This window comes from Neovison vison, chromosome 9 (genome assembly GCF_020171115.1).
Source record: "Neovison vison isolate M4711 chromosome 9, ASM_NN_V1, whole genome shotgun sequence".
Lineage (NCBI taxonomy): Eukaryota > Metazoa > Chordata > Mammalia > Carnivora > Mustelidae > Neogale > Neogale vison.
This window is the reverse complement of record NC_058099.1, coordinates 24,660,086-24,681,094: the sequence shown is the minus strand read 5'-3', so window position 1 is coordinate 24,681,094 and position 21,009 is coordinate 24,660,086. Positions and strand designations below refer to the sequence as shown.

The following is a 21,009-nucleotide window of genomic DNA, read 5'->3' as shown; positions in this document are numbered from 1 at the left end:
GTCAGGGAATTATTTGTTGAGACCTTCCATGTGCTGAATTCTTTGTGAATCTGTCCTCATAGGTGGCAGTGCCCTGCAATGGAGGGACCTCGGTTCCAATCACATCTCTGTTCCCTACTATCTCTTTGACTTTGTGTAAGTTACTTAAGTTCTCTGAGCCTCAATTACCCTCTGTGGAAACAGGGGTAATGAACCTTTCCTCAAAGGGCTGTTGTAAAAATGCAGCGAGGTAAGATACACAGAGACTCTGGAAATTATATGAGCAGGCGTGCAGCGAGCGGTTGCTGTCGCTGTTGGCAGAGTGGGGTGCCCCATCCAGCCTGAGGGAAAGAGGTCAGGGTGGTGTCTGTGTGGGGCTGAGGAGACTGGGTGAGCCCTGAAGGGTGAGTTGGGGTGAGCAAGCAAAGGGGAGACTTCAAGAAATTCCTCTGGGTCTCTGCTTTAGTGATGCAATATGGAGCCAGGGGTCCGAGGGAGGACACCTTCCTAATTTGCCCCTGGATGTAGGGGATGGTAGTGAGGGAGTGCTGTTGGCATATTTGTCGCTCTCTGGCCACGTGAGAGCAAATAGGCACTGTGGGCCTTGCAGGTGTGGCTTGCTTAGGACCCTGGAGGGCATGGAGCTTGAGGCTGGCCATGGTGGGGCCTTGAGAGCGGCTTCCGCTCTCCCTTCTGCTGGGCATTGCACTCTAGCAGCTAAGGGCTTAGGCTGGCAAATCTCAGATAGATCTGAGTCCCACTCCCTGCTTCCAACATTTGTCTGATCTTCAAATCTTATCTGTAAAATTGGGACAATGATATTAGCCTCAGATGGGGTCATGAGGATAATGAGAGCTAATATATGCAGGGCTGGCACCTGAAAATCTAAATAGGTAGTGACTGTGGGTTTTTTTCTCCACCTGTCCTGCCTCCCTTACCTGCTCAGTGACTCTACCTCCTGCCTCTACGCGGCCTGAGGAGAACTGACAATGGCCAGGTGTTTACAGAGGAGAGCAGACAGTGAGGGGAAAACACAGTGGATGGGAGCGGGGTGTGGACACTAGGGGAGAAGGGATGAGGGCTGAACCAGAAGCTTCAGATAAACCTTGGGATCCAACATTCTGATCCAGACTGGACAGAGGTGACTTCCCCTGATGTTACTGCGGCCTCTAGGCTTCTGTTTGAGTTGAATTTTGGAACAGCCGTACTAAAAAGCCAAATAAACTACAAATTTGTTTAATGAAAAGAAAAAAAAATAGAAGTGAGATAGTCCCAAGACAACAGAGTGTAAAATCATAGCAGGTTAATACTCTTTACCCTCATCCTCTCCCTCTGCACTATCCACTCCAGCCTCCTCATAATCCTTCTTAAGGATAGCCATGTCTTCACGGGCCTCAGAAAACTCTCCTTCCTCCATGCCCTCACCCACATACCCGTGAACAAAGGCATGCTTGGCATATATCGGGTCAAACTTGTGGGCCAGGCGAGCCCAGGCCTTTGTAGTGGCTGTGGTGTTGCTCAGCATGCACCCAGCTCGCTGTGCTTTGGCCAGGTCTCTACCAGGTACCACAGAGGGAGGCTGGTAATTAATGCGCACTTTGAAGCTAGTGGGGCACCAGTCCACAAACTGGATGGTATGCTTGGTCTTGGTGGTGGCAATGGCAGTGTCGACATCTTCGGGAATCACGTCGCCCTGGTACAGCAGGCAGCAAACCATGGATGGGCTGATTTATGCCCTCCCTGCGGGGGTGAGGCTTTCAACAGTTAAGAAGGAAAGAGAGCCCAGCAGCACTGGGGGTTTCCCATAACCTTGCCTAGAAACAGGAGGCAAACCTAGAGGACTTTTTGAGATCTCTCTCTGGGATATATGGATGGCTTTAACTGTAGGACAGTACTAGTCAAAATGTGGTCCACAAGGCTGGTGCATGGTGAGATATAAAACTGAGAGCAAATGCTAGGGAGATTTTACAAGAATTTGACAGAGGAATGTTGTGTGTGTTGACTCTAATGGAAAAAAAAAAGTTGAGTATTTTTGTATGTCCTTTAAAATTTTACATTTTTAGTAATTTATTTCTATTATGTTTCACAAATGTCACAGTCTGTGATACATTAATGAATTAAAACAAGACAAAACAAAGTGGGTTCTCCCCAAAGATGCTTTGAGAAAGCACTGCTCTGGGCTACTCTATAAATGTCAAGCATTATTCTTCTCCAGGGAGTTCCTGGCATTTTCACTTTGGAAGCAGATGAATGATGGATCAGAAAGAGGTCTGGATGGGGTCAGGAAGCCCTTGGTTCCTGGCCTCACCATACACACACTAGCTATGTGGTCTTGTAAAGCCTCTCCTATGATCAGTTTCATTATCTGTGAAATGAGGGTAATAAAACCTGCCACATGGGATTTGTGAGATTTAGTGTAGGTAAAGAGCCTAATGAGATCTCTGGTCTGTAGTAGGTACTAAAAATATTTGTTCCTTTTCTCTCTTCCCTTTGCAGTTAACTTACATGTATAAGAATTTCAATGTTTAGCTTTCTTGGTCCCTTGAAAAATATTTCTATCCATCCTAGTCTTTGGTTGTCCTAGGTTCATGGCGGTTCTTTATATCTCCATAATAATAGTCCCAGCATTTTATGTAAATTTGCTCTTCGTCACAATAAACCTGCAAGGTAGAGATTCTTCCATTCTGAAAGAGAGGAAACAGAAGTCATAGAGGTTGAATGCCTTGCTTAAAGTCATACAACAATGTTAAGGACAGCTTGAAATTCCGACTTGTCCACCTGCTTTCAATGGATGAGCATTCCTTCTGGGGCCTTCAAATTTTTTTTATTTAAGATTTTATTTATTTATTTGACAGAGAGATACACAGAGAGAGAACACAAGCAGGGGAGCAGCAGAGGGAGAGGGAGAAACAGGCTTCCTGCCAAGCAGGGAACCCGATGGGGGTCTGGATCCCAGGACCCTGGGATCATGACCTGAGCCAGAGAGAGACACTTAATGACTGAGCCACCCAGGCGCCCCCAGTTTTTTTTTTTTTTTTTTTTTTTTTTTTAAGATTTTATTTATTTGTTTGAGAGAGAGTGAGAGAGAGCATGAGGGGGGAGAAGGTCAGAGGGAGAAGCAGACTCCCCATGGAGCTGGGAGCACAATGCAGTACTTGATCCCAGGACTCCAGGATCATGACCTGAGCCGAAGGCAGTAGCTTAACCAACTGAGCCACCCAGGCACCCTGGAGCCTTCAATTTTAAAGTCATCGACTCTCCTTTCCTCTTTTATAGGTTCATTAGGTATATTTTCTATTTTAGAGGTTTAGTGAACCGTGTTCAAATGTCCAGTAAACCCGGGGGGCCAGGGACCCTTGATCAGAGCCAACAGCTATATGGGGAGCTAGCAGAGTTGTACTTTGGGCAATTTTTTATAGCAGAAAACAACAGAGAGGAAGGGCTGGCCGTTGCTTCAGCCCATCTACCTCTGAGAAGGTCATGGAGAATGTTTTGGGATAGGTGTTTTTCTCTTGACTCTGGAAATGAAACTCCGTCGTGTTTAGCTGTGGACACATCTGCCAAGGCAGCTGTTCACATTGCACAACTTAGCTTCTCACCAGCTAGCTCTGGCCTCACCGTAGGCAGAGAACGTGACCATTGTTCTTGCTCAAGGATGGACTGTGGTGCTGAAAGTAGACTCCAGACTTCCCCCCGCCCCTGCCCCGAGTGAAGAAAAAAGTGGTCCCACCATCTGTGAGATGAGGGTGAGGGTGACCAAGTGGGTTCTGGCTTCATGGTGAGAGAGACTTGAGTTTCAATTCCAGCTTTCTGTCTGGAATTGCGGAGTTTCTGTTTTCTCATTGGTAAAGTGGAGACAAGAATACGACTTGTTACATAGGCAGAGTTTATATCAGAGTCTGGTAATCGTGGTGGCAAACCATTCTATGTGGCAGACTCGGTGCCAGGACTTTATTCATTAACTCATTTCATCCTCATCACAAACCCCATGAGCAGATATCATTGTCCCTGCTTTGCAGAAGAGGAAGCTGAGGCAAGGGAGATTATATAACTTGTCCAAGGTCACATAGTAAGTGATGAACTGGGATTCACTTGGGGGAATCTGGCTCTCAGTTATCACTTGATACTGCTTCTCAGTACAATATTCAGTCAGCTTGTGCAGGAGAATTCCCTCTATTCCCCTTATGTAAGTAATGTTTTCTTTATCAGAAAAAGATCTGTCCTGTGAGATTTGAGACATGAAACTCAAATACAGTTAATAAGAGTAGAAATTTATAAAGTCACTTTAGAAAAGAGTCTCCTACATTGGCAGGACTTATCAATGGCAAGATTGAGAAGATGGAGCTGAACATTCTGAAGCCATCCATGCAAATGAGGATTGAGGGAAGTCACAACAGTGTCTGGGCAGAGCCCATCTTGGCATTGGCCAAAGTCTATCAGTCAAGCCAAAGTCTTGACTGATAGACTTTGAGAATTAAAATTCCATGGACACAACTATTCCCATTGAGTCTGTCTGCCAAGAGGAGAAGTTCCTCATCAAACATGAGTTTCTGGTTTACCTGATGGCTGAATGTAAATGAGTGCATTGACATTCTGGTTTGTACAAGCCATCTTTTTGTGCTTGGTTGATATAAATCTTTGTGAGAGACTAACCTATTCATGTTCTAATCAGAATAGGTTTATGGGCTAGAAAATCATAGTCTGAATCTTGGGGTAGGAGGATTTCACAAAAATAATAAAATAAAGACAGTTGTGGCTCCTTGGGGATAGCCAGTTGGACTTCTTCAGACAGTACTGTTCCTGCTGCCATGCACATTGTCCTCTTTCTCTCTTGGCTTCCAAAGATGGCATTGACTGTAGTCCAGGTGGTTGTGAAGGCCTTCCTTAGAAGCTCTGGACAGTTTTAATGGTTAGAAAGTTCTCTCTGGTCTAGCTGGAAAATCAGCCTGCCAGTTGTTCCAAACTTTCACTCCTGTTTTATACTTAGTCTGCTCTTCTGTTTTCGAGATAGCCATCTGAGATTTGTGATGAATACACTCACCACTCCCAGGCTCTTTTCTTCTCTAGACCAAGTGGCTTTCATTCCTTTCTTACACGGTGTTTGGAATCTTTACAGGCCTGGTTATTGACTCCACTTTTCCATAAGGTTGGAGAATTTCTATAGGCTTATCTAAGGGCAGAAGAGAGTGGACAGGGATAACACAAGGGGTCTGAGGCATAGCTCAAAGCCGCTGAGCGCAAGCAAGACATTTCTTGGGTGATTCATGTTTTACCATAGTGATGGTGATGCAGACTGTCTTTTCATCCCAAATTTAATCTGTGGTTGTGTAATATAAATACAACATTCCTTATCATTCTTTTGTCTTCTTCTGTCAGATAGCTGCAGGAATGGTCATGTCCTGATGGACAAGCTCTCATAAGGCCTATGGGTCCCAGGCTGCAAGTCTTGAGTTTCTTGGTTTGGTTTATCTTGGTGTCCAGAAGGTGGCTTACACTGCTGTGGTGTTGTCCAAGAAGGGTTTGTGGCGAAGGGTGGCAGGGAGAGGAGCTGTGTGGAATTTTGGCAGTGTCTGTCACCATGTTAAGTGCCCCAGCAGTCCTATTGAAGGGATGTCATGGTGGAGATGTTACAGTGTGCGTGCGTAAGGGTGGCTACTACAGCTTTGCTTAGAAGAGCATCTGTCTCAAGTTTTGGTCAAGTAAACTGTATGTAGGTTGGGGACACACAGAGGTTAACTAGTAAACTAGACGAGGAAGAGTAGGGTGGCAGGGATGGAGGTACAACGTATATTTTGTAAGTGAAAAAAATATTTTGTATAGTCTGATCCTATTTTTAGCATAAGGAAAATTATATATGCTATAGAGTCATACAGAAACACCTAGAAGAAGATATACACATGACTGTTAAAACTGGTAATCTGGCAGGGCAGAGTGGGTGGGAAATGGATTTTTTAAAAATGTTATTAGGTATGTATTTTCTACTTTTTTCTTTATAGATACTTTTTGTAGCTATCTTCTTTTTTTCTTTTCATTTTTCTGTGTTGTTTGAATGAAGGCATTTGGTTTTTGTAAATCAACATTGCATGGAACAGTGGATGTTATACACAAACAATGAATCATGGAACACTACATCAAACACTAATGTACTGTATGGTGACTATATTACATAATTTAAAAAGAAGCAGGGATTTCTAAAAAGGAGCACCGCACTATGCTTATCTTTATTTTTTTAATAATAGGTTTTAAGATGATAAAACTAGTGCATTATGGTAAAACATTCAAAAATTGTAAAAAATATATGCAGTGAATAGTAGGTCTGCTTACCATTTCACTCCTCAGAATTTCCTCTGTGCAGACTCAACCATGTATATAATATATACATGTCCCCTTAAAACAACCCACATACAAATGGGATCCTATGGTATTCTGCACTCTGCTTTTTTTTAAAATTTATTTTTAATTTATTTTCAGCACAACAGTATTCATTATTTTTTCACCACACCCAGTGCTCCATGCAATCCGTGCCCTCTATAATACCCACCACCTGGTACCCCAACCTCCCACCCCCCTGCCACTTCAAACCCCTCAGATTGTTTTTCAGAGTCCATAGTCTCTCATGGTTCACCTCCCCTTCCAATTTCCCCCAACTCCCTTCTCCTCTCTTTTTAAAAAATTTAATAATATATCATGTAGAGTTTTTCCTATAATGACATATACAGATGATCATATGGTCGTTCCATAATTTGCTTACTGGACATTTAGGTTATTTTTTTTCCTATTATAAGCAATGCTGTAAGTGATGTGTGTAGTAAATCCATATAACAGCATGTTAAAATGGGGCTGTTTTAGTCTCAGTTTCTGACCAAAGCTCCAAATCCCTAGAACAAGACAGTACTGAGCATCTGCTTCTGCAGTCCTAAAGGAGGGGCAAGCCCACCTAGACAGCCCCACTGAGATTGCACAGTACCTTTTACCAGCATGGACCATCACTTGACCCCAGTGTTCAGGAGGTGGCAGAGATTGGAGAGGCTGGGAAGAGTGTGTTTCTTTGGAGAGTGTTGTCAGTGTGTCCCCTGTCCCTCCCTCCTCCCATCTCTGAGGGGGAGGCTGAATGAAACCAATTGAGAAAGGCTTAGACAGAACACATGAAGAGCATGGCGTCAGTCCTTGGGACCTGAGTTTGGGAAGGAGAGGCTGGGCTGGCCTGAGTTGGGAAAGAAAAAAAGAGAGAGAGCACCCTGCTGGGATCCAGGGACCCTCCACCTACAGAGGCAAGGAAAAGAACCAGTGTTCCACGGTTCTAGAAATGGGCCAGCAGGAGAGGGACAGACGAGCCACCTGGAGAGAGACTCTTCCCAGCAGGGTTTTCTGAAACAATAGAAGAGACAAGTGTTGAAAGCCCACAGCTTAAGGCAGAAGTTGAAAGTAGTGGGACAGAGGAGTCTCCAGGGCATCTAGGGCACTCCAGTGGAAGCTCCCAAAGTGGGATATGTGGGAGACCCACACAAGCCCCCCAGCCCAGGGAGCAGCAGTGCCAGCCATGGGAAGCTCCGCCTCCTTTCCTTTGTCCTCTTTATCTGGGTCCTGTTCTCTGGGGCCAGTGAGGTGAGGGAGAAGAAGAAGACAACCTTGTCTCCCTTTCCGACACTAGCATCCAGCCTTGAAGCAGACCTGAGCTGAAGAAGGGAGAAACTTTCAAATGCAGTTTGTTCAGGGGCGCCTGTGTGGCTCTGTCGTTTAAGCATCCAACTCTTAATTTCTGCCCAGGTCATCATCTCAGGGTCATGACAGTGAGTCTCCACGGAGCAGGCTTAATATCCACCCTGCTCAACCTATGCGTGCTCGCTCTCTCTCAAAAAAAAATTTTTTTTAAAAAGATTTTATTTTTTTACTTGACAGACAGAGATCACAAGTAGGCGGAGAGGCAGGCAGAGAGAGGAAGGGAAGCAGGCTCCCTGCGGAGCAGAGAGCCCGATGTAGGGCTCTATTCCAGGACCCTAGGATCATGACCAGAGCCAAAGGCAGAGGCTTTAACCCACTGAGCCACTCAGGCGCCCCTCTTCCTCAAATTTTAAAAAAGATTTATTTATTTGACAGAGAGGGAAAGAGCACAAGCAGGGGGAGCAGTAAACAGAGGGAGAGGGAGAAGCAGGCTTCGCGCTGAGCAGGGAACCTGATGTGGGGCTCCATCCCAGGACCCTGGGATCATGACCTGAGCTGAAGGCTGATGCTTAAGCGACGGAGACACTAAGGTGCCCCCCACCCATTTAAAAAATGCAGTTTGTCAATTTGTTTAGAATTTGATTAAATATACTGGAGTGTGCTTTGAAATAATAGATTTTGTGTGTGTGTGTGTGTGTGAGTTTAAGGAGCAGGTGATTAATTTACAGGGTGAAAAAAATGAAGTAAAATTGCATTATATTGCCCCGTATTGAGTCCAGCTCATTTGACATTCCTGGTAAACGTGTAATTTTACATGTAGCATGAATTTCTAGAAGTAGAATTTCTGTGCGAACAAGAGTATATTTAAAATTTTAATAAATGTGAAAAAGAAAAAAAGTTGTTAATAGATGTAGTCAAATTGCTGTATAAATTATCTGGTCCCATTTACATTTTCCCAGTGATGCATGAAAGTGGTATTTTCTCGACACCTCCTTTCTACTCAATGAGTATCAAATATTTTCATCTTTGCTACTCTACCAGGTTAAGAAAATGGTATTCCATATATATACATATTTTCATTATGAGAAAATTAAGATATTAATATTTCTTTTTCTGTCAACACCATTGCAGATGCCCCTTGCTATCCATCTTTTCCCCCTATTGGGTTGGTCTTGTTCTCATTAATTTGTAAGAACTCTTTATATATTAAGGCATTAGCCGTTGGCCTATCACACATGTTGCGGATATTTATCCATGTATGTTATTTTATTTTATTTTTTTTAGTTACTTGTTTTTTGATGTAGTTAATGTGCACTAATGAAATTTCAAACATGTGGATACTATTGCATAGAATGAATATAAATTTACTCTAGAGTGCTCCTGAAGTAACAGCAGAATTTTTTTTCTTTTTTTATTTTCACAGTTAGTAGACGTTACAAACCTAAGTAAAACTATGGACACTGGGGAGGGTATGTGCTCTGGTGAGTGATATGAATTTTGTAAGACTGATGATTCACAGACCTGTACCCCTGAAACAAATAATACATTATATGTTAATTAAAAAAAAAAAACAAAAAAAAAACCCCAAAACCTATGGCAGGCAAGGGTCAGCCTTTGAGGTCAAATTGTTGGGAACCACAACTCTCAGCTGTACTTGTACCACCTCAGCTGAACCCAGCCCTCCTGGTTGAAGTTCAGCACTTAAGTCTCTTGTGAAGCCAGAAATCATTAAATTGTTAATTTCTTTCTTTCTTTTTTTTTTTTTAAAGAATTTATTTATTTATTTGACAGAGAGAGAGAACACAAGTAGGCAGAGAGGCAGGCAGGTGGGCGGAAGCAGGCTCCCTGCTGAGCAGAGAGCCCGATGCGGGCTCCATCCCAGGACCCTGAGATCATGACCCTAGCTGAAGGCAGAGGCTTAACCCACTGAGCCACCTAGGTGCCCCAAATTGTTAATTTCTTATAAAACATAAGCAACAGCATTTCAAGGTGGGGCCAAGAAAAAAAAAAAAGGGAACTGGAATGTCTCTCTTCCTCTCCTCCTTTCTCCCTTCTCCCTTTGAACACCCTCTCTTCCTCCTTTGCTTTTCTCTCTTCTCTAGCCTCCTGGTTGGACAAGAGAAGCCGAGAGGAGAACAAGTAGAAGCGGGGGGAAGGTAACAGAAGAGGAAGGCTCTCTGTTGTTAAAGATTAAGCCTGAACTCTGGTGTGGCATTCAAGGCCCTCATTCAGCCTCGCCTCCCTCCTCTGTGACCTCCATACCCTGCGTCTTAGCCACACTAGTCTGTTAGGAAGCTTTCCCCAGGGCAGCCTTCTGGCCTTGCCACCAGCTGGTTTCCCTACCAAGAGCTTGCTTCCCCTTCTCTGCCTGGTATGCTTGTACTTTTCAAACGTCACTTCCCCAGGAAGCTTTCCCTGGCCCCGTCTGAGTTAGTCTTCCCTCCCCTAGCTCATGTCTTTCTTACAGCATTTGCAGAGTTAACTCCATAGATCTCTGGTCTCTCCTACCAGCCTGGGAGGCCCTTGAATGTAGGAACTTGCCTAATTCATCTCTGGATGTGACCTGGTTCTTGGTAGTGGCTTAGTCGGTGTTCACCGAAAAAACGTGGTTTAAAGAGCAAACGTGTATGTTGGGAAAGGTGTCACGAGAATGTAACTGGAACAATATTTTTCCCAGCGGTGATGGAGCACCCCAGAGAGCTTCTCCCATGCCAGCTTCCCCTTAAGTTCTAAGTTAGAGATGAGCAGGCTTGACTGAGTCCTGTGGATTTATAAACAGGCGATGATGCCCCTGATAGGCAGAAGTCAACCACTTAACCTCTACTGGAAGCCTCATGCCCTTTATCATGCCAGGGAAGGGGGAAAATTCAGAGTCACTGGCTATGGAATTTCTGTCCTAAGAAGAGTCTGCTTGGAACAGCATTCTTCAGACTTTGGCCAGTGTCACCTGGGGAACTCTGGTAAAATACTAAGGCCCAGGCCATATCCTACTTCAAGGAGCCTCGGCCTCTGCATTCTTCAGTCACTCTTCAGGTGATTCTACCACCCACCGAAGTGAGAACCACTGGCATACAGCAAGTGGGCTAAAGTCCTCTTTTTCTTCTTCTTCTTTTTTTTTTTTCCCCCAGAAGATTATTTATTTATTTATTTGACAGAGACCACAAGTAGGCAGAGAGGCAGGCAGAGAGGGAGAGAGGAGGAAGCAGGCTCCCCGCTGAGCAGAGAGCCAAATGCAGGGCTCGATCCCAGGACCCTGAGATTATGACCTGAGCCGAAGGCAGAGGCCTCAACCCACTGAGACACCCAGGCGCCCCTAAGGTCCTCTTCTGATCCCAATAGCATTCTTCTGTCACTGGCAATGGCGACGAGTCCCATCTCTCTAAATGCTGTTTTATGCTTGTGTTTCTTCCTGTACATTCAACCTGAAATAACTGTAGGCTCTTGCTCTTTCTTCTCCCTACACCACCGGCTTCCAGGTTTCAAGCAGAATTTAGTTTGCATCTAAATTCTTCATTATCCTCATGGACATTTATTGGGTGCCCATTACATATGTGTGGAATGAATACAAACAAGGTAGTTGAGTTAGAATGCACTCCCAAGCCTCCACTTGGAGCAGGAGGTTAGGTGGTAAGAAATGGAAGACACGGTCCTGCCCCAGGGAGCTTGCCATCCTGCTGAGTACACGAAGAGTGGTGAGTGCAGAGTCAGGAGTCACGGTCCTGCTACAAACTGCATGTCACCCTGGGCTGCGGTTTCTCCCCCTCTTGAATCCTCGCGTTAACAATCGCAGTAATGCTCATCTTTGATGGCTTCACTGGGGGCTGTGGAATAAAGAGGGTTGTGGTTTCTAAAAAAGACCCATGTGCAGAAGATCCTGTCACAAAAGAAAACCAATCTGGTAACTAATTATGAATAATACAAAGAGCTTGTCCAGCTCTCTCTAGTCTACATTCTTCCCCCCTAGAGACCAATTTTTAATCGGAGGTGGCACATTTTAGATGTTGAGCTGTTCTTTCTGCTCTTGGTTAAGTTCTGGTGGAGATGTGACAAGCCCTTGAGGGCTTCTTTTGGAACCTTCTGAGAAATAAGCCACGAAAGTGTTCTCTCCTTGCCTCATGGTCCGCTCCATCTGCCGTCTGCCCCTTCGGAGCATTGCAGATGCTGCTGGGCTGTCCTGTGTCGCTGAGTGGCATCGGGAAGACCACACTCAAACTTTCCAGTGTGTCTGCTATTAGCAAATCGTCACTTCCCTTTTGAGAGAAGAAATTACTTTCTATCAGGAAAAAAAAATTGCTAACACTTTGGATGATTTGGACAGAGACCGCATTTTTCTCAGAAATATGGAGAAATAATGTCAGGTACAGTTCATGGCTTGTAAAATAATAATACTAACCCCCAACATTTATTAGTGCTTCTTAGTTTCCTGAGAAGCTAGTTTCACATCCCTTTTCTCATCGGTTGCTCACATTCACCTTTCAGGGCAGCTTGGATAGTAATTTCTATTTTATAGATAAGGACAGCAAGCCCAGTAGGGCAGGAGGGCGGCTGTCCAAGTGTCACAGCTAAGAAGATACTGGGATCACTCCCTTCCTAAGGGGCAAGAGAAGCTTTTGGGATGCTTGGGGAACCCAGCATGCTCACACAGCAACAGCTAGGACGTTTCAAGAAGGAGTCTCACCTGTTTTCCTAAGTGAGCCCTCCAGTTGTCCCTCCCTGAGGGTCACTGGGAACACCCGACCCATCTGTATGCACAGCTCCCATTACAGCTCATAAGGAAGGGCCTGTTACGGGGTTGTTAGTCATGCACGTGCTGCTCTGGGTCATTGCTGCGGTATGAACCTCTGCCAGGCACCCGGCTCTCCTCGCCAGTCTTGGAGCTCCTGTAAAATGTGGAGGGAATGTCTCTGTGGTCGAGTTTCCCATTCTCCATAACTCCTCTTTGACTCTAGAGTTTGCCCCAGTTCCTTCGAGAAGGCTGATCTCTTTGCATTTCAGATCGCCTGATCTGATTCCACTTCATTTAGTTCATGTTCTCATTGGCTCCTCTCTCTCTGAGTCTGCACTTGTTTTTCTGCAAAGTAGTGATCCTGTTGATTCCTTTCTTAAAGGTCTCTGGAGTGGTCCCTCCTCCCCACCTTGGCATTCACTGTCTTAGGCCACGTAATCTTCATACGTGTCTCAGACAAAGGTAAGGGCAGCCACCTCTGAAGGGTCTCCTGGTGCCTGATTTCTCTCTCTCTTTTTTTAAAAATAAAGTTTCCCTAAGCACAGTTTTTTTTTTTTTTAAAGATTTTTTTTTAATTTGTTTGATAGACAGAGATCATAAGTAGGCAGAGAGAGAGAGAGGGAAGCAGGTTCCCTGCCGAACAGAGAACCCAATAAGGGGCTCGATCCCAGGACCCTGAGACCATGACCTGAGCTGAAGGCAGAGGCTTAACCCACTGAGCCACCCAGGTGCCCCTCTTGGCGCCTGATCTCTTGCCTGTCATTAGCACACACTTACCTTGCTGGAATGTGAGTCTGACCACGTCAGCCCCCCTGCGGGGGCTCTCCATGGTCCACTCCTTTTTAGCTCCAGCCCAGTCTATGTAGTCATCATTTCTAAATCTGCCATGTTCTTTCATTCCTCCTCACTTTTGCTCACACTGTTGCCTCTTTTGGGGTGCCTTCCCCTCTCCTGTTTAGTAGGCACACTTCTAATAATTTCTCAAGGCTCAGTTTTCATGCCATCTTCTCTGTGTAGCTTTTCCTGATACCTGGGGTAAGGATGAATCCTCTCTTCTTTGTGCCTGCATCATCACATGGATTATTTATATCCACTATTCTATTTTGTATCCATTATTCATTCATTCCTTTTTATAGTGATTGCTTTATCAATCAGCGTTGAGCACAAAATATGTATTAAGTAGTGATAATTTCAGGGAGAGGGTACATCTGTTAGGGAAGTGAGAGATGTCCACCAACATATTACTCCTAAGGAACTGATAACTGGGCCATGAGACACATAAATCAATAATCTTAGTACTGTGTAGTATATGCTCTGATGAAGATGAAGATGGAGAAGGCAACAACTAATTCTGCTCCAGAAAATCAAGGAAGGCTTCACAGAAAAGGTAGACAATTGAATTGGGCCTTTATTTTTTTAATAAAAATATTATTTATTTGAGAGAGAGAGAGAGCGCACAAGAGAGGGAACACAAGCAGGGTGAGTGGGAGAGGGAGAAGCAGGCTTCCCGCCAAGCAGGGAGCCCAATGTGGGACTCAATCCCAGGACCCTGGGATTATGACCTGAGCCAAAGGCAGATGCTTAACAACTGAGCCACCCAGGAGCCCCTGAGTTGGGCCTTTAATTTATTCACTCAAATTTTTAAAAAGTTTTTATTTTAATTCCAGTTAGTTAATATACAATGTTGTATTAGTTTCATTATTCATTCCGGTTTATTAAGGACTTGCTAGCTGTCAGGGACACTGAACCTATGAGCTGCTTGTGAGTGATACACAATGAGCAAGAGAGAACTTGCAGTTCCAGCAGAGGAAGGAGCACGAACAAGCACACAGACTTGTGACGGGCCCCAGAAAGGGAGGGATTCTGTGCAGCTGGAGCTCAGGAAGCGCTGGGGAAGTGAGGGGAAATGAGGCTATAGGAGCAGGCACTAGACTGCGAACATTCGTGTACAATTACGGAAAACTGCTTGGAGCGCATCCCTGAAAGACTTCCTTTGCCGCATGTCCGTGGGTCTCACCTGTAGTCATGCCCTATTCTGTCTCTTCCATTGCATGGTGAGCGCGCTGCAGCCAGAGCCTGTAGCTGTGAGAGCCTCACAGCCCCACATGTGCGGCATGTAACAGGTGCACCGTTAATCTTGTTGAATGAGTAATTATAACTCCATAACTCTGCTTAGTAGGAGTTTGGTGTCATGTGTTTTGAGATTTATTTATATTTTGGCTGCTATTCTTGATGGCCTGCTTTGCTGTATGGGACCTGCCTGGACCTAATTTGTAGGGCAGAGTTTCAGGGGTTAAGTGGACCCAGCATACATGTTATTTAAAGCACTTCGTTTTGTTTGACAACCTTGACAACCACCTAGAACAAGGGTTGACACTCTGGCTCATGAGCTGAATCTGTCCAGCTCCTGTTTTCTAAGTAGAATTTTGCTGGAACCCGGTCATACCCATTTATGCATTGTCACTGCTTTTGTACTGGAATGGTAGACTTAACCTAGTTATGACAGAGATTCTATGGCTGCAGAGCTTAAAATAATTACTCTCTGGTCTTTGACAGGAAATATTTGTGATGTAGAGGAAGGATTCAAGGTGGGCAAAGGCTGTTGAAAAGAGCTTTGTTAGGAAGCCATACCCAAACCGAGAGAACTATGGCAGGAGCCTGATCTAGGCAGGGGCAGTGGAGCTGGAGAGAAGGGGATAGTGTCAAAAGATGTGAAATCAACAAGACTTGATGACTAATTAGATGTGGAGGTGGAATGGCAAGAAGGTTCTAGAACAACTCTCAGTTTCTGGCTTGGGCAACTGGGCAGGTAGTTGTCCTGCTTACTGAGATTGGGATTCCAGAGGAGCAGGTGTGGGGATGAAAAGGATAGCTCCAGTGTGGAACGTGGCATTGGGACATCCAAGTGGAGGTGTAGATAGGGATGTGGGCCGCAAGCTCGAAAGGGTGGTCTGCTCTGGACACATCAAGGTGGGCGTGGTCAATGTGTGGCCACACAGTTCCCTGGAATACTGTGCCAGGACAGAAGGAGGAGACAGTTGGTGGAAGCCCCAGAAACACCAGTGGTTAGGGATGGACAGAGGAAGAAATGGAGAAAGAGGTCCCAGAGGGGAAGAAGAGCACTGAGAGAGTATTTTCTGGACAAAGGAGCCAGATGAAGTGAAAGTAACCACCACTGTTCCAGCAAGAGAACGGGCAGCTGGTAGTTAGGGGCAGGAGAAGGAAATAAGAGGTGAGGAGGTGAGTGAGGCCAGGAGGGAACAGCCTCTGTTTAACAGTGACAACTCATATGTGACCCTCAGGATGTGCCGGGTGCTGCTTCAGAGCCCTTGTATGTATTAACACCGAATCCTCACAACACATTTCCAAGGAGACAACTGGTTTATTTCCATTTCACAGACAAGGAACTTAGGCCTGAGGAAGTTAAGTTGCTCGAAGGGCTCACAGCTCAAACAAGTGTTTGCTAGTGTTGCTAGCCCTGTCACCCCATTCCTGGTCCCATCAGAGTTCGTGCTGCTTTCTCCTGCCCATCCCCCAGTCACAGCCCTCCTCACACTGTGTACTCGCTTGTCTGTCCCACAGAACAAGCAGGGATATGCCTTACTGCCTTAGTCCCTTTTGTAGCCCTAGCAACAAGGCATGATGCTTGACACTCTGTATGCCAGTAGTATTTCCTGAATAAGTCAGTGATTGAGCAAACCCACATTGAGATCCTAAGCTGACTCCATTTTGTCTTTACAACCTATCTGCACGGTGAGTACCATTGAATTCTACACTGGGACACTGCAGTCAACTCTGGATGCCTGGCATTGGTAAGTTTGGTTTTGCACTACGGGCACTACCACTGTCTAAGTCAGTAAAACCCAGTGGAAGGGCTGGTACTGGGAGACACGTCTTGCCCCCCCGCCGCCAGACCTGCCATCAATGATTCTGAGAGCCTCACAGAAGCTTCCCAAATGCATTTGCAAGTCGCATGAGAAGTCAGACTTGTTGCTTTTCAGGCTCCCTTCCATTGGGGGCACAACATCCTATCCCAGCTCCCCCGTGCACCTTGTCTTCACTCCCAGGTTGCTTTTAGCTCTCTCCAAGGCCATCCTCCTTCCGCCCTGTGGGTGATGGCTCGCTCCCATCGTGCCTCTCAGACAGTCAGACTCCCCTATGGCTTTGCAGGGCGGAGGCAAACATGCTGCGAAGGTGGCTTCATGAGCCGCCTGTGGGAGCACTTGGCTGCCCCACTGGGTTGATTTGGGTGGAGAAGTTCTGCCCTGATGATTAGAGCAAAGCCGTAGGACTCTGAAGCCAGGCGGCTGGCTTCCAGCCTCTTCACCTCCTGGTGCTGGTGGTGAGGGTCGGGGGGTGGGTCCTCAGTTTACCTTGCACTTGTTGAGTGATATTTAATTTCTTTTGGAAGGTACCTGGGCTTGGGAAGACTAATGAGGGTCCATGGGGCATGGCAGGAGAAGGCGGCACTTGGGAATCATCCCTCAGGTTCTAAAGCTGAGAAGTGCCGCTCGCATCTCTTCATCCAGTCCGTCCATGGAACGGCATTGGCCTGACAGCTGTGCCACATGGCTGCGTGATCTTATGCGGCTTTAACCACTCGGGACTTTACCATCCATCCAAAAACGGCTTTCTTAGCAGGGATGGGAATGAACAGAAATGTGTAAATGTGTATGCTTAAGGATTTTTTTTTTTAAAACTCTGGGTCTTCAACTGTATACATTCCATTTTTGTGAATATTAGCCCAGGATTATGTTCATGGGGCTGTGAGCCTATGTACATGTGTAATGTATTTGCTGAATGAATGAACATTCCTGTGCCTCAGTTTTTTCTTTCGTGAAATGAGACGATACTAGTACCTACTTTGTAGTGTTGCTGTGAGTTTTAATTGTGTTACTGCCTGTACAGACTTTAGAAGAGTCCCTGGCATGTCATAAGCACACAAGAATTATTACTGATGACAGGGAATACTGTCTCGTTTATTTATCGCTGATGCTTAATGCCTAGAAGTGCCACACCGTGGGTTCTCAATAAAAATGTGTGTAATGAATGAGAGAATAAAAAAAATGGCAACAACGAAAACCCACCTCAGTATCTTGTAGGCAAAGCTCTCTTTTTCATTAGCAGAGCTAACTAAGACTTGGGTCTCAGTGTCAATAAGGATGTGACAGGGGAGTTTTCAGGCACCATGTGGCAGATGCCCATGTCTTGTGTGCCCTGTGCCCCCCCCCCACCTCTCTGTCCCCCTTGTAGGGATGCTACTACCCCTTTGGAGCTGGAGAATGCAGACTTCCACTCAGAGGTACGGCTCCTAGCGAAACGAGATGCCTGGAATTTGGCAAATGCTGGTGGGAGTGTCCTCACAGCAGTGGCTACAGTCCAGACAAAGCTACCCGCTGTGCCCGATGCTCCTTAGGCCCTGTGCACCTCCTCCAAGTTGAGGAGCTCTGAGGGAGGCTGTGGGGTCTCCGCAGGTCCACGTCTATAGCTCCAATCCCCTGTCTCAGCTCATGGGAAGGGTGTGCTGTAGGCTTCGTGGTCCATCTCTCTCTGTTCTGTCCAAGGGCTTCCAGGGACACTGTCTGGGATCCCCGCCTCCCCGGAAGATGAATCGTCTCCACTGAAAGCAGTCATCTGGGAAAAGTGGTTCTGCTCAAGTGCAGATTCCTTAGGCTGATAATCGTGTACAACAGTTTCTAGATTCCAGCAAGAAAGGCAGTTGTTTCTCACCCAGATGGCCTTCCAGGAAGCAGCAGTATCTATTTCTTTTGTTTTTATTGACAGGAGTAAAGAAAAGAGCATGGCCTTTGGAATCACACTGACCTGGGTTTGAATTCCACCACTGGCTTTGTACAAAATTGTTACCTGCAGTCTTGGTTTTCTCTGTCTGCAAGATGAAGATAATATTTCCTTGGTAGCTCTATGCAAAGTTTGAAGCTCACACACAGCTCACTCTCAGTGTAGGGGCTGGTGTGGAGGTAATGCATGAGAAATGGCAGCTGGTGAACAGATTTAGTCTAGTCTCAAGCAAGGTCAGCACACTTTTCTGTAAAGGGCCAGATAGTAAATATTTTCGGTTTTGTGGGTTCAGACAGTCTCTGTTGCAGCTATTCAACTCTGCCACAAAAAAGTAACCATAAACCATTCTTAAATCACTGGGCATGGCTGTGTTCCAATAAAACTTTATTTACAAAAACAGGCTGCTCACAAGGTTTGGCCCCTGGCCCCCAACCAGGGTTGTAGTTTTTTTTCAGATAAGGAAACTGAGTCCTATAGTATCTACACATTTCAAACACTGGTAAATGTTTTATCTTTTTAACTGTTTTATTTTTATGGTGGTTTAAAAATTCTTCCTTGCATAATAGAAAGCCTCAGCTTGGAAGCCTAAATTGTATTTGTACCCGAACTCAGGCATAACTTGCCATATCTGCAATCCATTTTACGTCTGGAACCAAGGTTCTGTGTCAGGGGGAAAAGACAGTGGAAGTGTGCTAACTTAGTTCAGGTGTGATGGTGCAGTGTAGCAAGGAGAAGTGGTTTTGAGTGTAATTCCTTCTGGAAGGCAGGGGATGTGTGATTCATCTGTGGGGTCTGGTCTTTTGTGAGTAAATTTAGTAAATGGATATCCTACATCAGTCTCTGCAGTCTTCCTAGAACAATAACATGTCCCTGAGGAGTATGGGACTCTTGCTAATTGAATGGAAATTGAATGGAAAGTTCTGCATCTGAGATGCAGAACACAAAGTTGGGTAGCCTTTTTGGATTCTATGTTAATGCACTGCCAGTGCCTCATGAGGTTAAGATAGTTCCCATGCTAGCCCATAATAGCAGAGGGCGGTTTCCTTGAAGAAAATCATGGCAGGTATTTTCCAAATATGGCCACACCAATGTATATGTCATTCCACATGTTCCTGTTACAATGTGGCATTAGTTTTATCAGTTAGTGTAGTGGGTTCCATGTCCCCTTCTCTTGGACCTGGATGGACCTTTTTTTTTTTTTTTTAAAGATTTTATTTATTTATTTGAGGGAGAGACAGTGAGAGAGAGCATGAGCAAGGAGAAGGTCAGAGGGAGAAGCAGACTCCCCATGGAGCTGGGAGCCCGATGCGGGACTCGATCCCGGGACTCCGGGATCATGACCTGAGCCGAAGGCAGTCATCCAACCAACTGAGCCACCCAGGCGTCCCTGGATGGACCTTTATAATGGCCTCAGTCAAGAGAATGTGGCGGAAGTGATGCTGCACGAGTTCCAAAGTTATGTAATAAAAATACATAGTTTCCACCTCTTCTCCAGCCCCCCTCCCCCTTACTCTTAGGATATTTGTCCTTGAAATCCATCCACCCAGTTGTGAGGAAGCTCAAGCCATACGGAGAAGCTACATGGAAGTGTTCTGGCCTTAGCTAAACCCCAGCTGACAATCAATGTCAACATGAAAGCAAATGAGCCTCCGGAAAATCCCAGCCCCCAGCCTTTGAGTTTTCTAGTAATGGCCTCAGACATCATGAGAAAGGGATAAGTGCCCTTTCCAAATTCCCTATCCACAGGGAGATCATAAATGATGATTGATTTTTAATCCACTAAATTTGAGGAAATTTGTATGCCACACTAGAGAACTGATGCAAAGATACTGTAATCCTTCATGACCCTGTCTGGGCCTATTATGTCCCAGAGGACCCGAGAGGACAGTTATCCTGGGAAAAGGTAGTAGGCACCCTCAGTTCATCATTCATTCATTCATTCATTCCCTACTCTGTACCAGGCTGTCTACTAAATTCTGGGGAAACATAGATGTACATGCTGCTTAAGTTTCTATACTTATAAGAGTACATGATTTTCAGGGGAAGACAGATACTAACCAAATAATTAAATTTACAAATTTGACAAAGGCGTAAAGAAGTCCATTGGGTAGTACAGCAGGAAAACAGAGAGAATAATTGTTTTTACCTGGAGGATTTTGAAAAGGCACTTTAAGAAGGCGACACCCCGTTGAGTTCTGCAGGAAGTATGGGGGTTCACTAGGTAGCGAGATGGGGAGCAGGAATTCCAAGTGGAGGTAACTGTATGCATTGAAGTCTGTAGATGAGAAGGACTGGGGGCCTGGGAAAATAAAGTAGTTGGAAAGTAGAATTTGAAGCAGGGCTGGCAGGAAAAGAAGCAGAGAAGTTCGGATGGAGTCCTACGGCCACGAGCCTTCCAGTGGTGGTTCTGAGAATATTAAAGTTTATTCTGTAAGCAACAAAGAGCCACCGGGCTATGTTTAGCAAGGGAATGAGTGAACTGCTTAGACTTATATTTTAAATGGGCCATTTTCCAACTGTGTGGAAGATAGGCAAGAGGGAGGATTTGAAGCCAACGAACCCAGTTTGGAGGCTCTTATGCTCCTAAGAGATCCTGTCGGCAGGGCCAGAACTGAGGCAGTGTCTGCAGTGAAGGAGAGGAGAGGGTGGGTATATGAGATGTTTTGGAGGTGACCCTTGCATGGGAAGAGCAAGGACAAAGGGGGCATCCCCAGTCTGGCCCAGGTAATGGGGAAGATGTGGTGCCACTTGCAGAGATGGGGAGCAGGGAGTGGGGAAGATGGTGACCTCACCTTCAGACCTGCTGGGTTTGAGACTCACAAATGGAAACATCTAGCTAGCAG

The 21,009-nt window shown here is 45.5% G+C and overlaps 1 protein-coding gene across 1 annotated transcript; it reads right to left on the bottom strand.

Moving 5' to 3' along the window:
• Nucleotides 1-1,282: 1,282 nt before the first annotated feature.
• On the bottom strand, nucleotides 1,283-1,696 carry LOC122916708 (tubulin alpha chain-like). Its single transcript, XM_044264134.1, has one exon. The coding sequence runs from the start codon at nucleotides 1,694-1,696 to the stop codon at nucleotides 1,283-1,285; it is 414 nt and encodes a 137-aa protein (XP_044120069.1).
• Nucleotides 1,697-21,009: the final 19,313 nt, after the last annotated feature.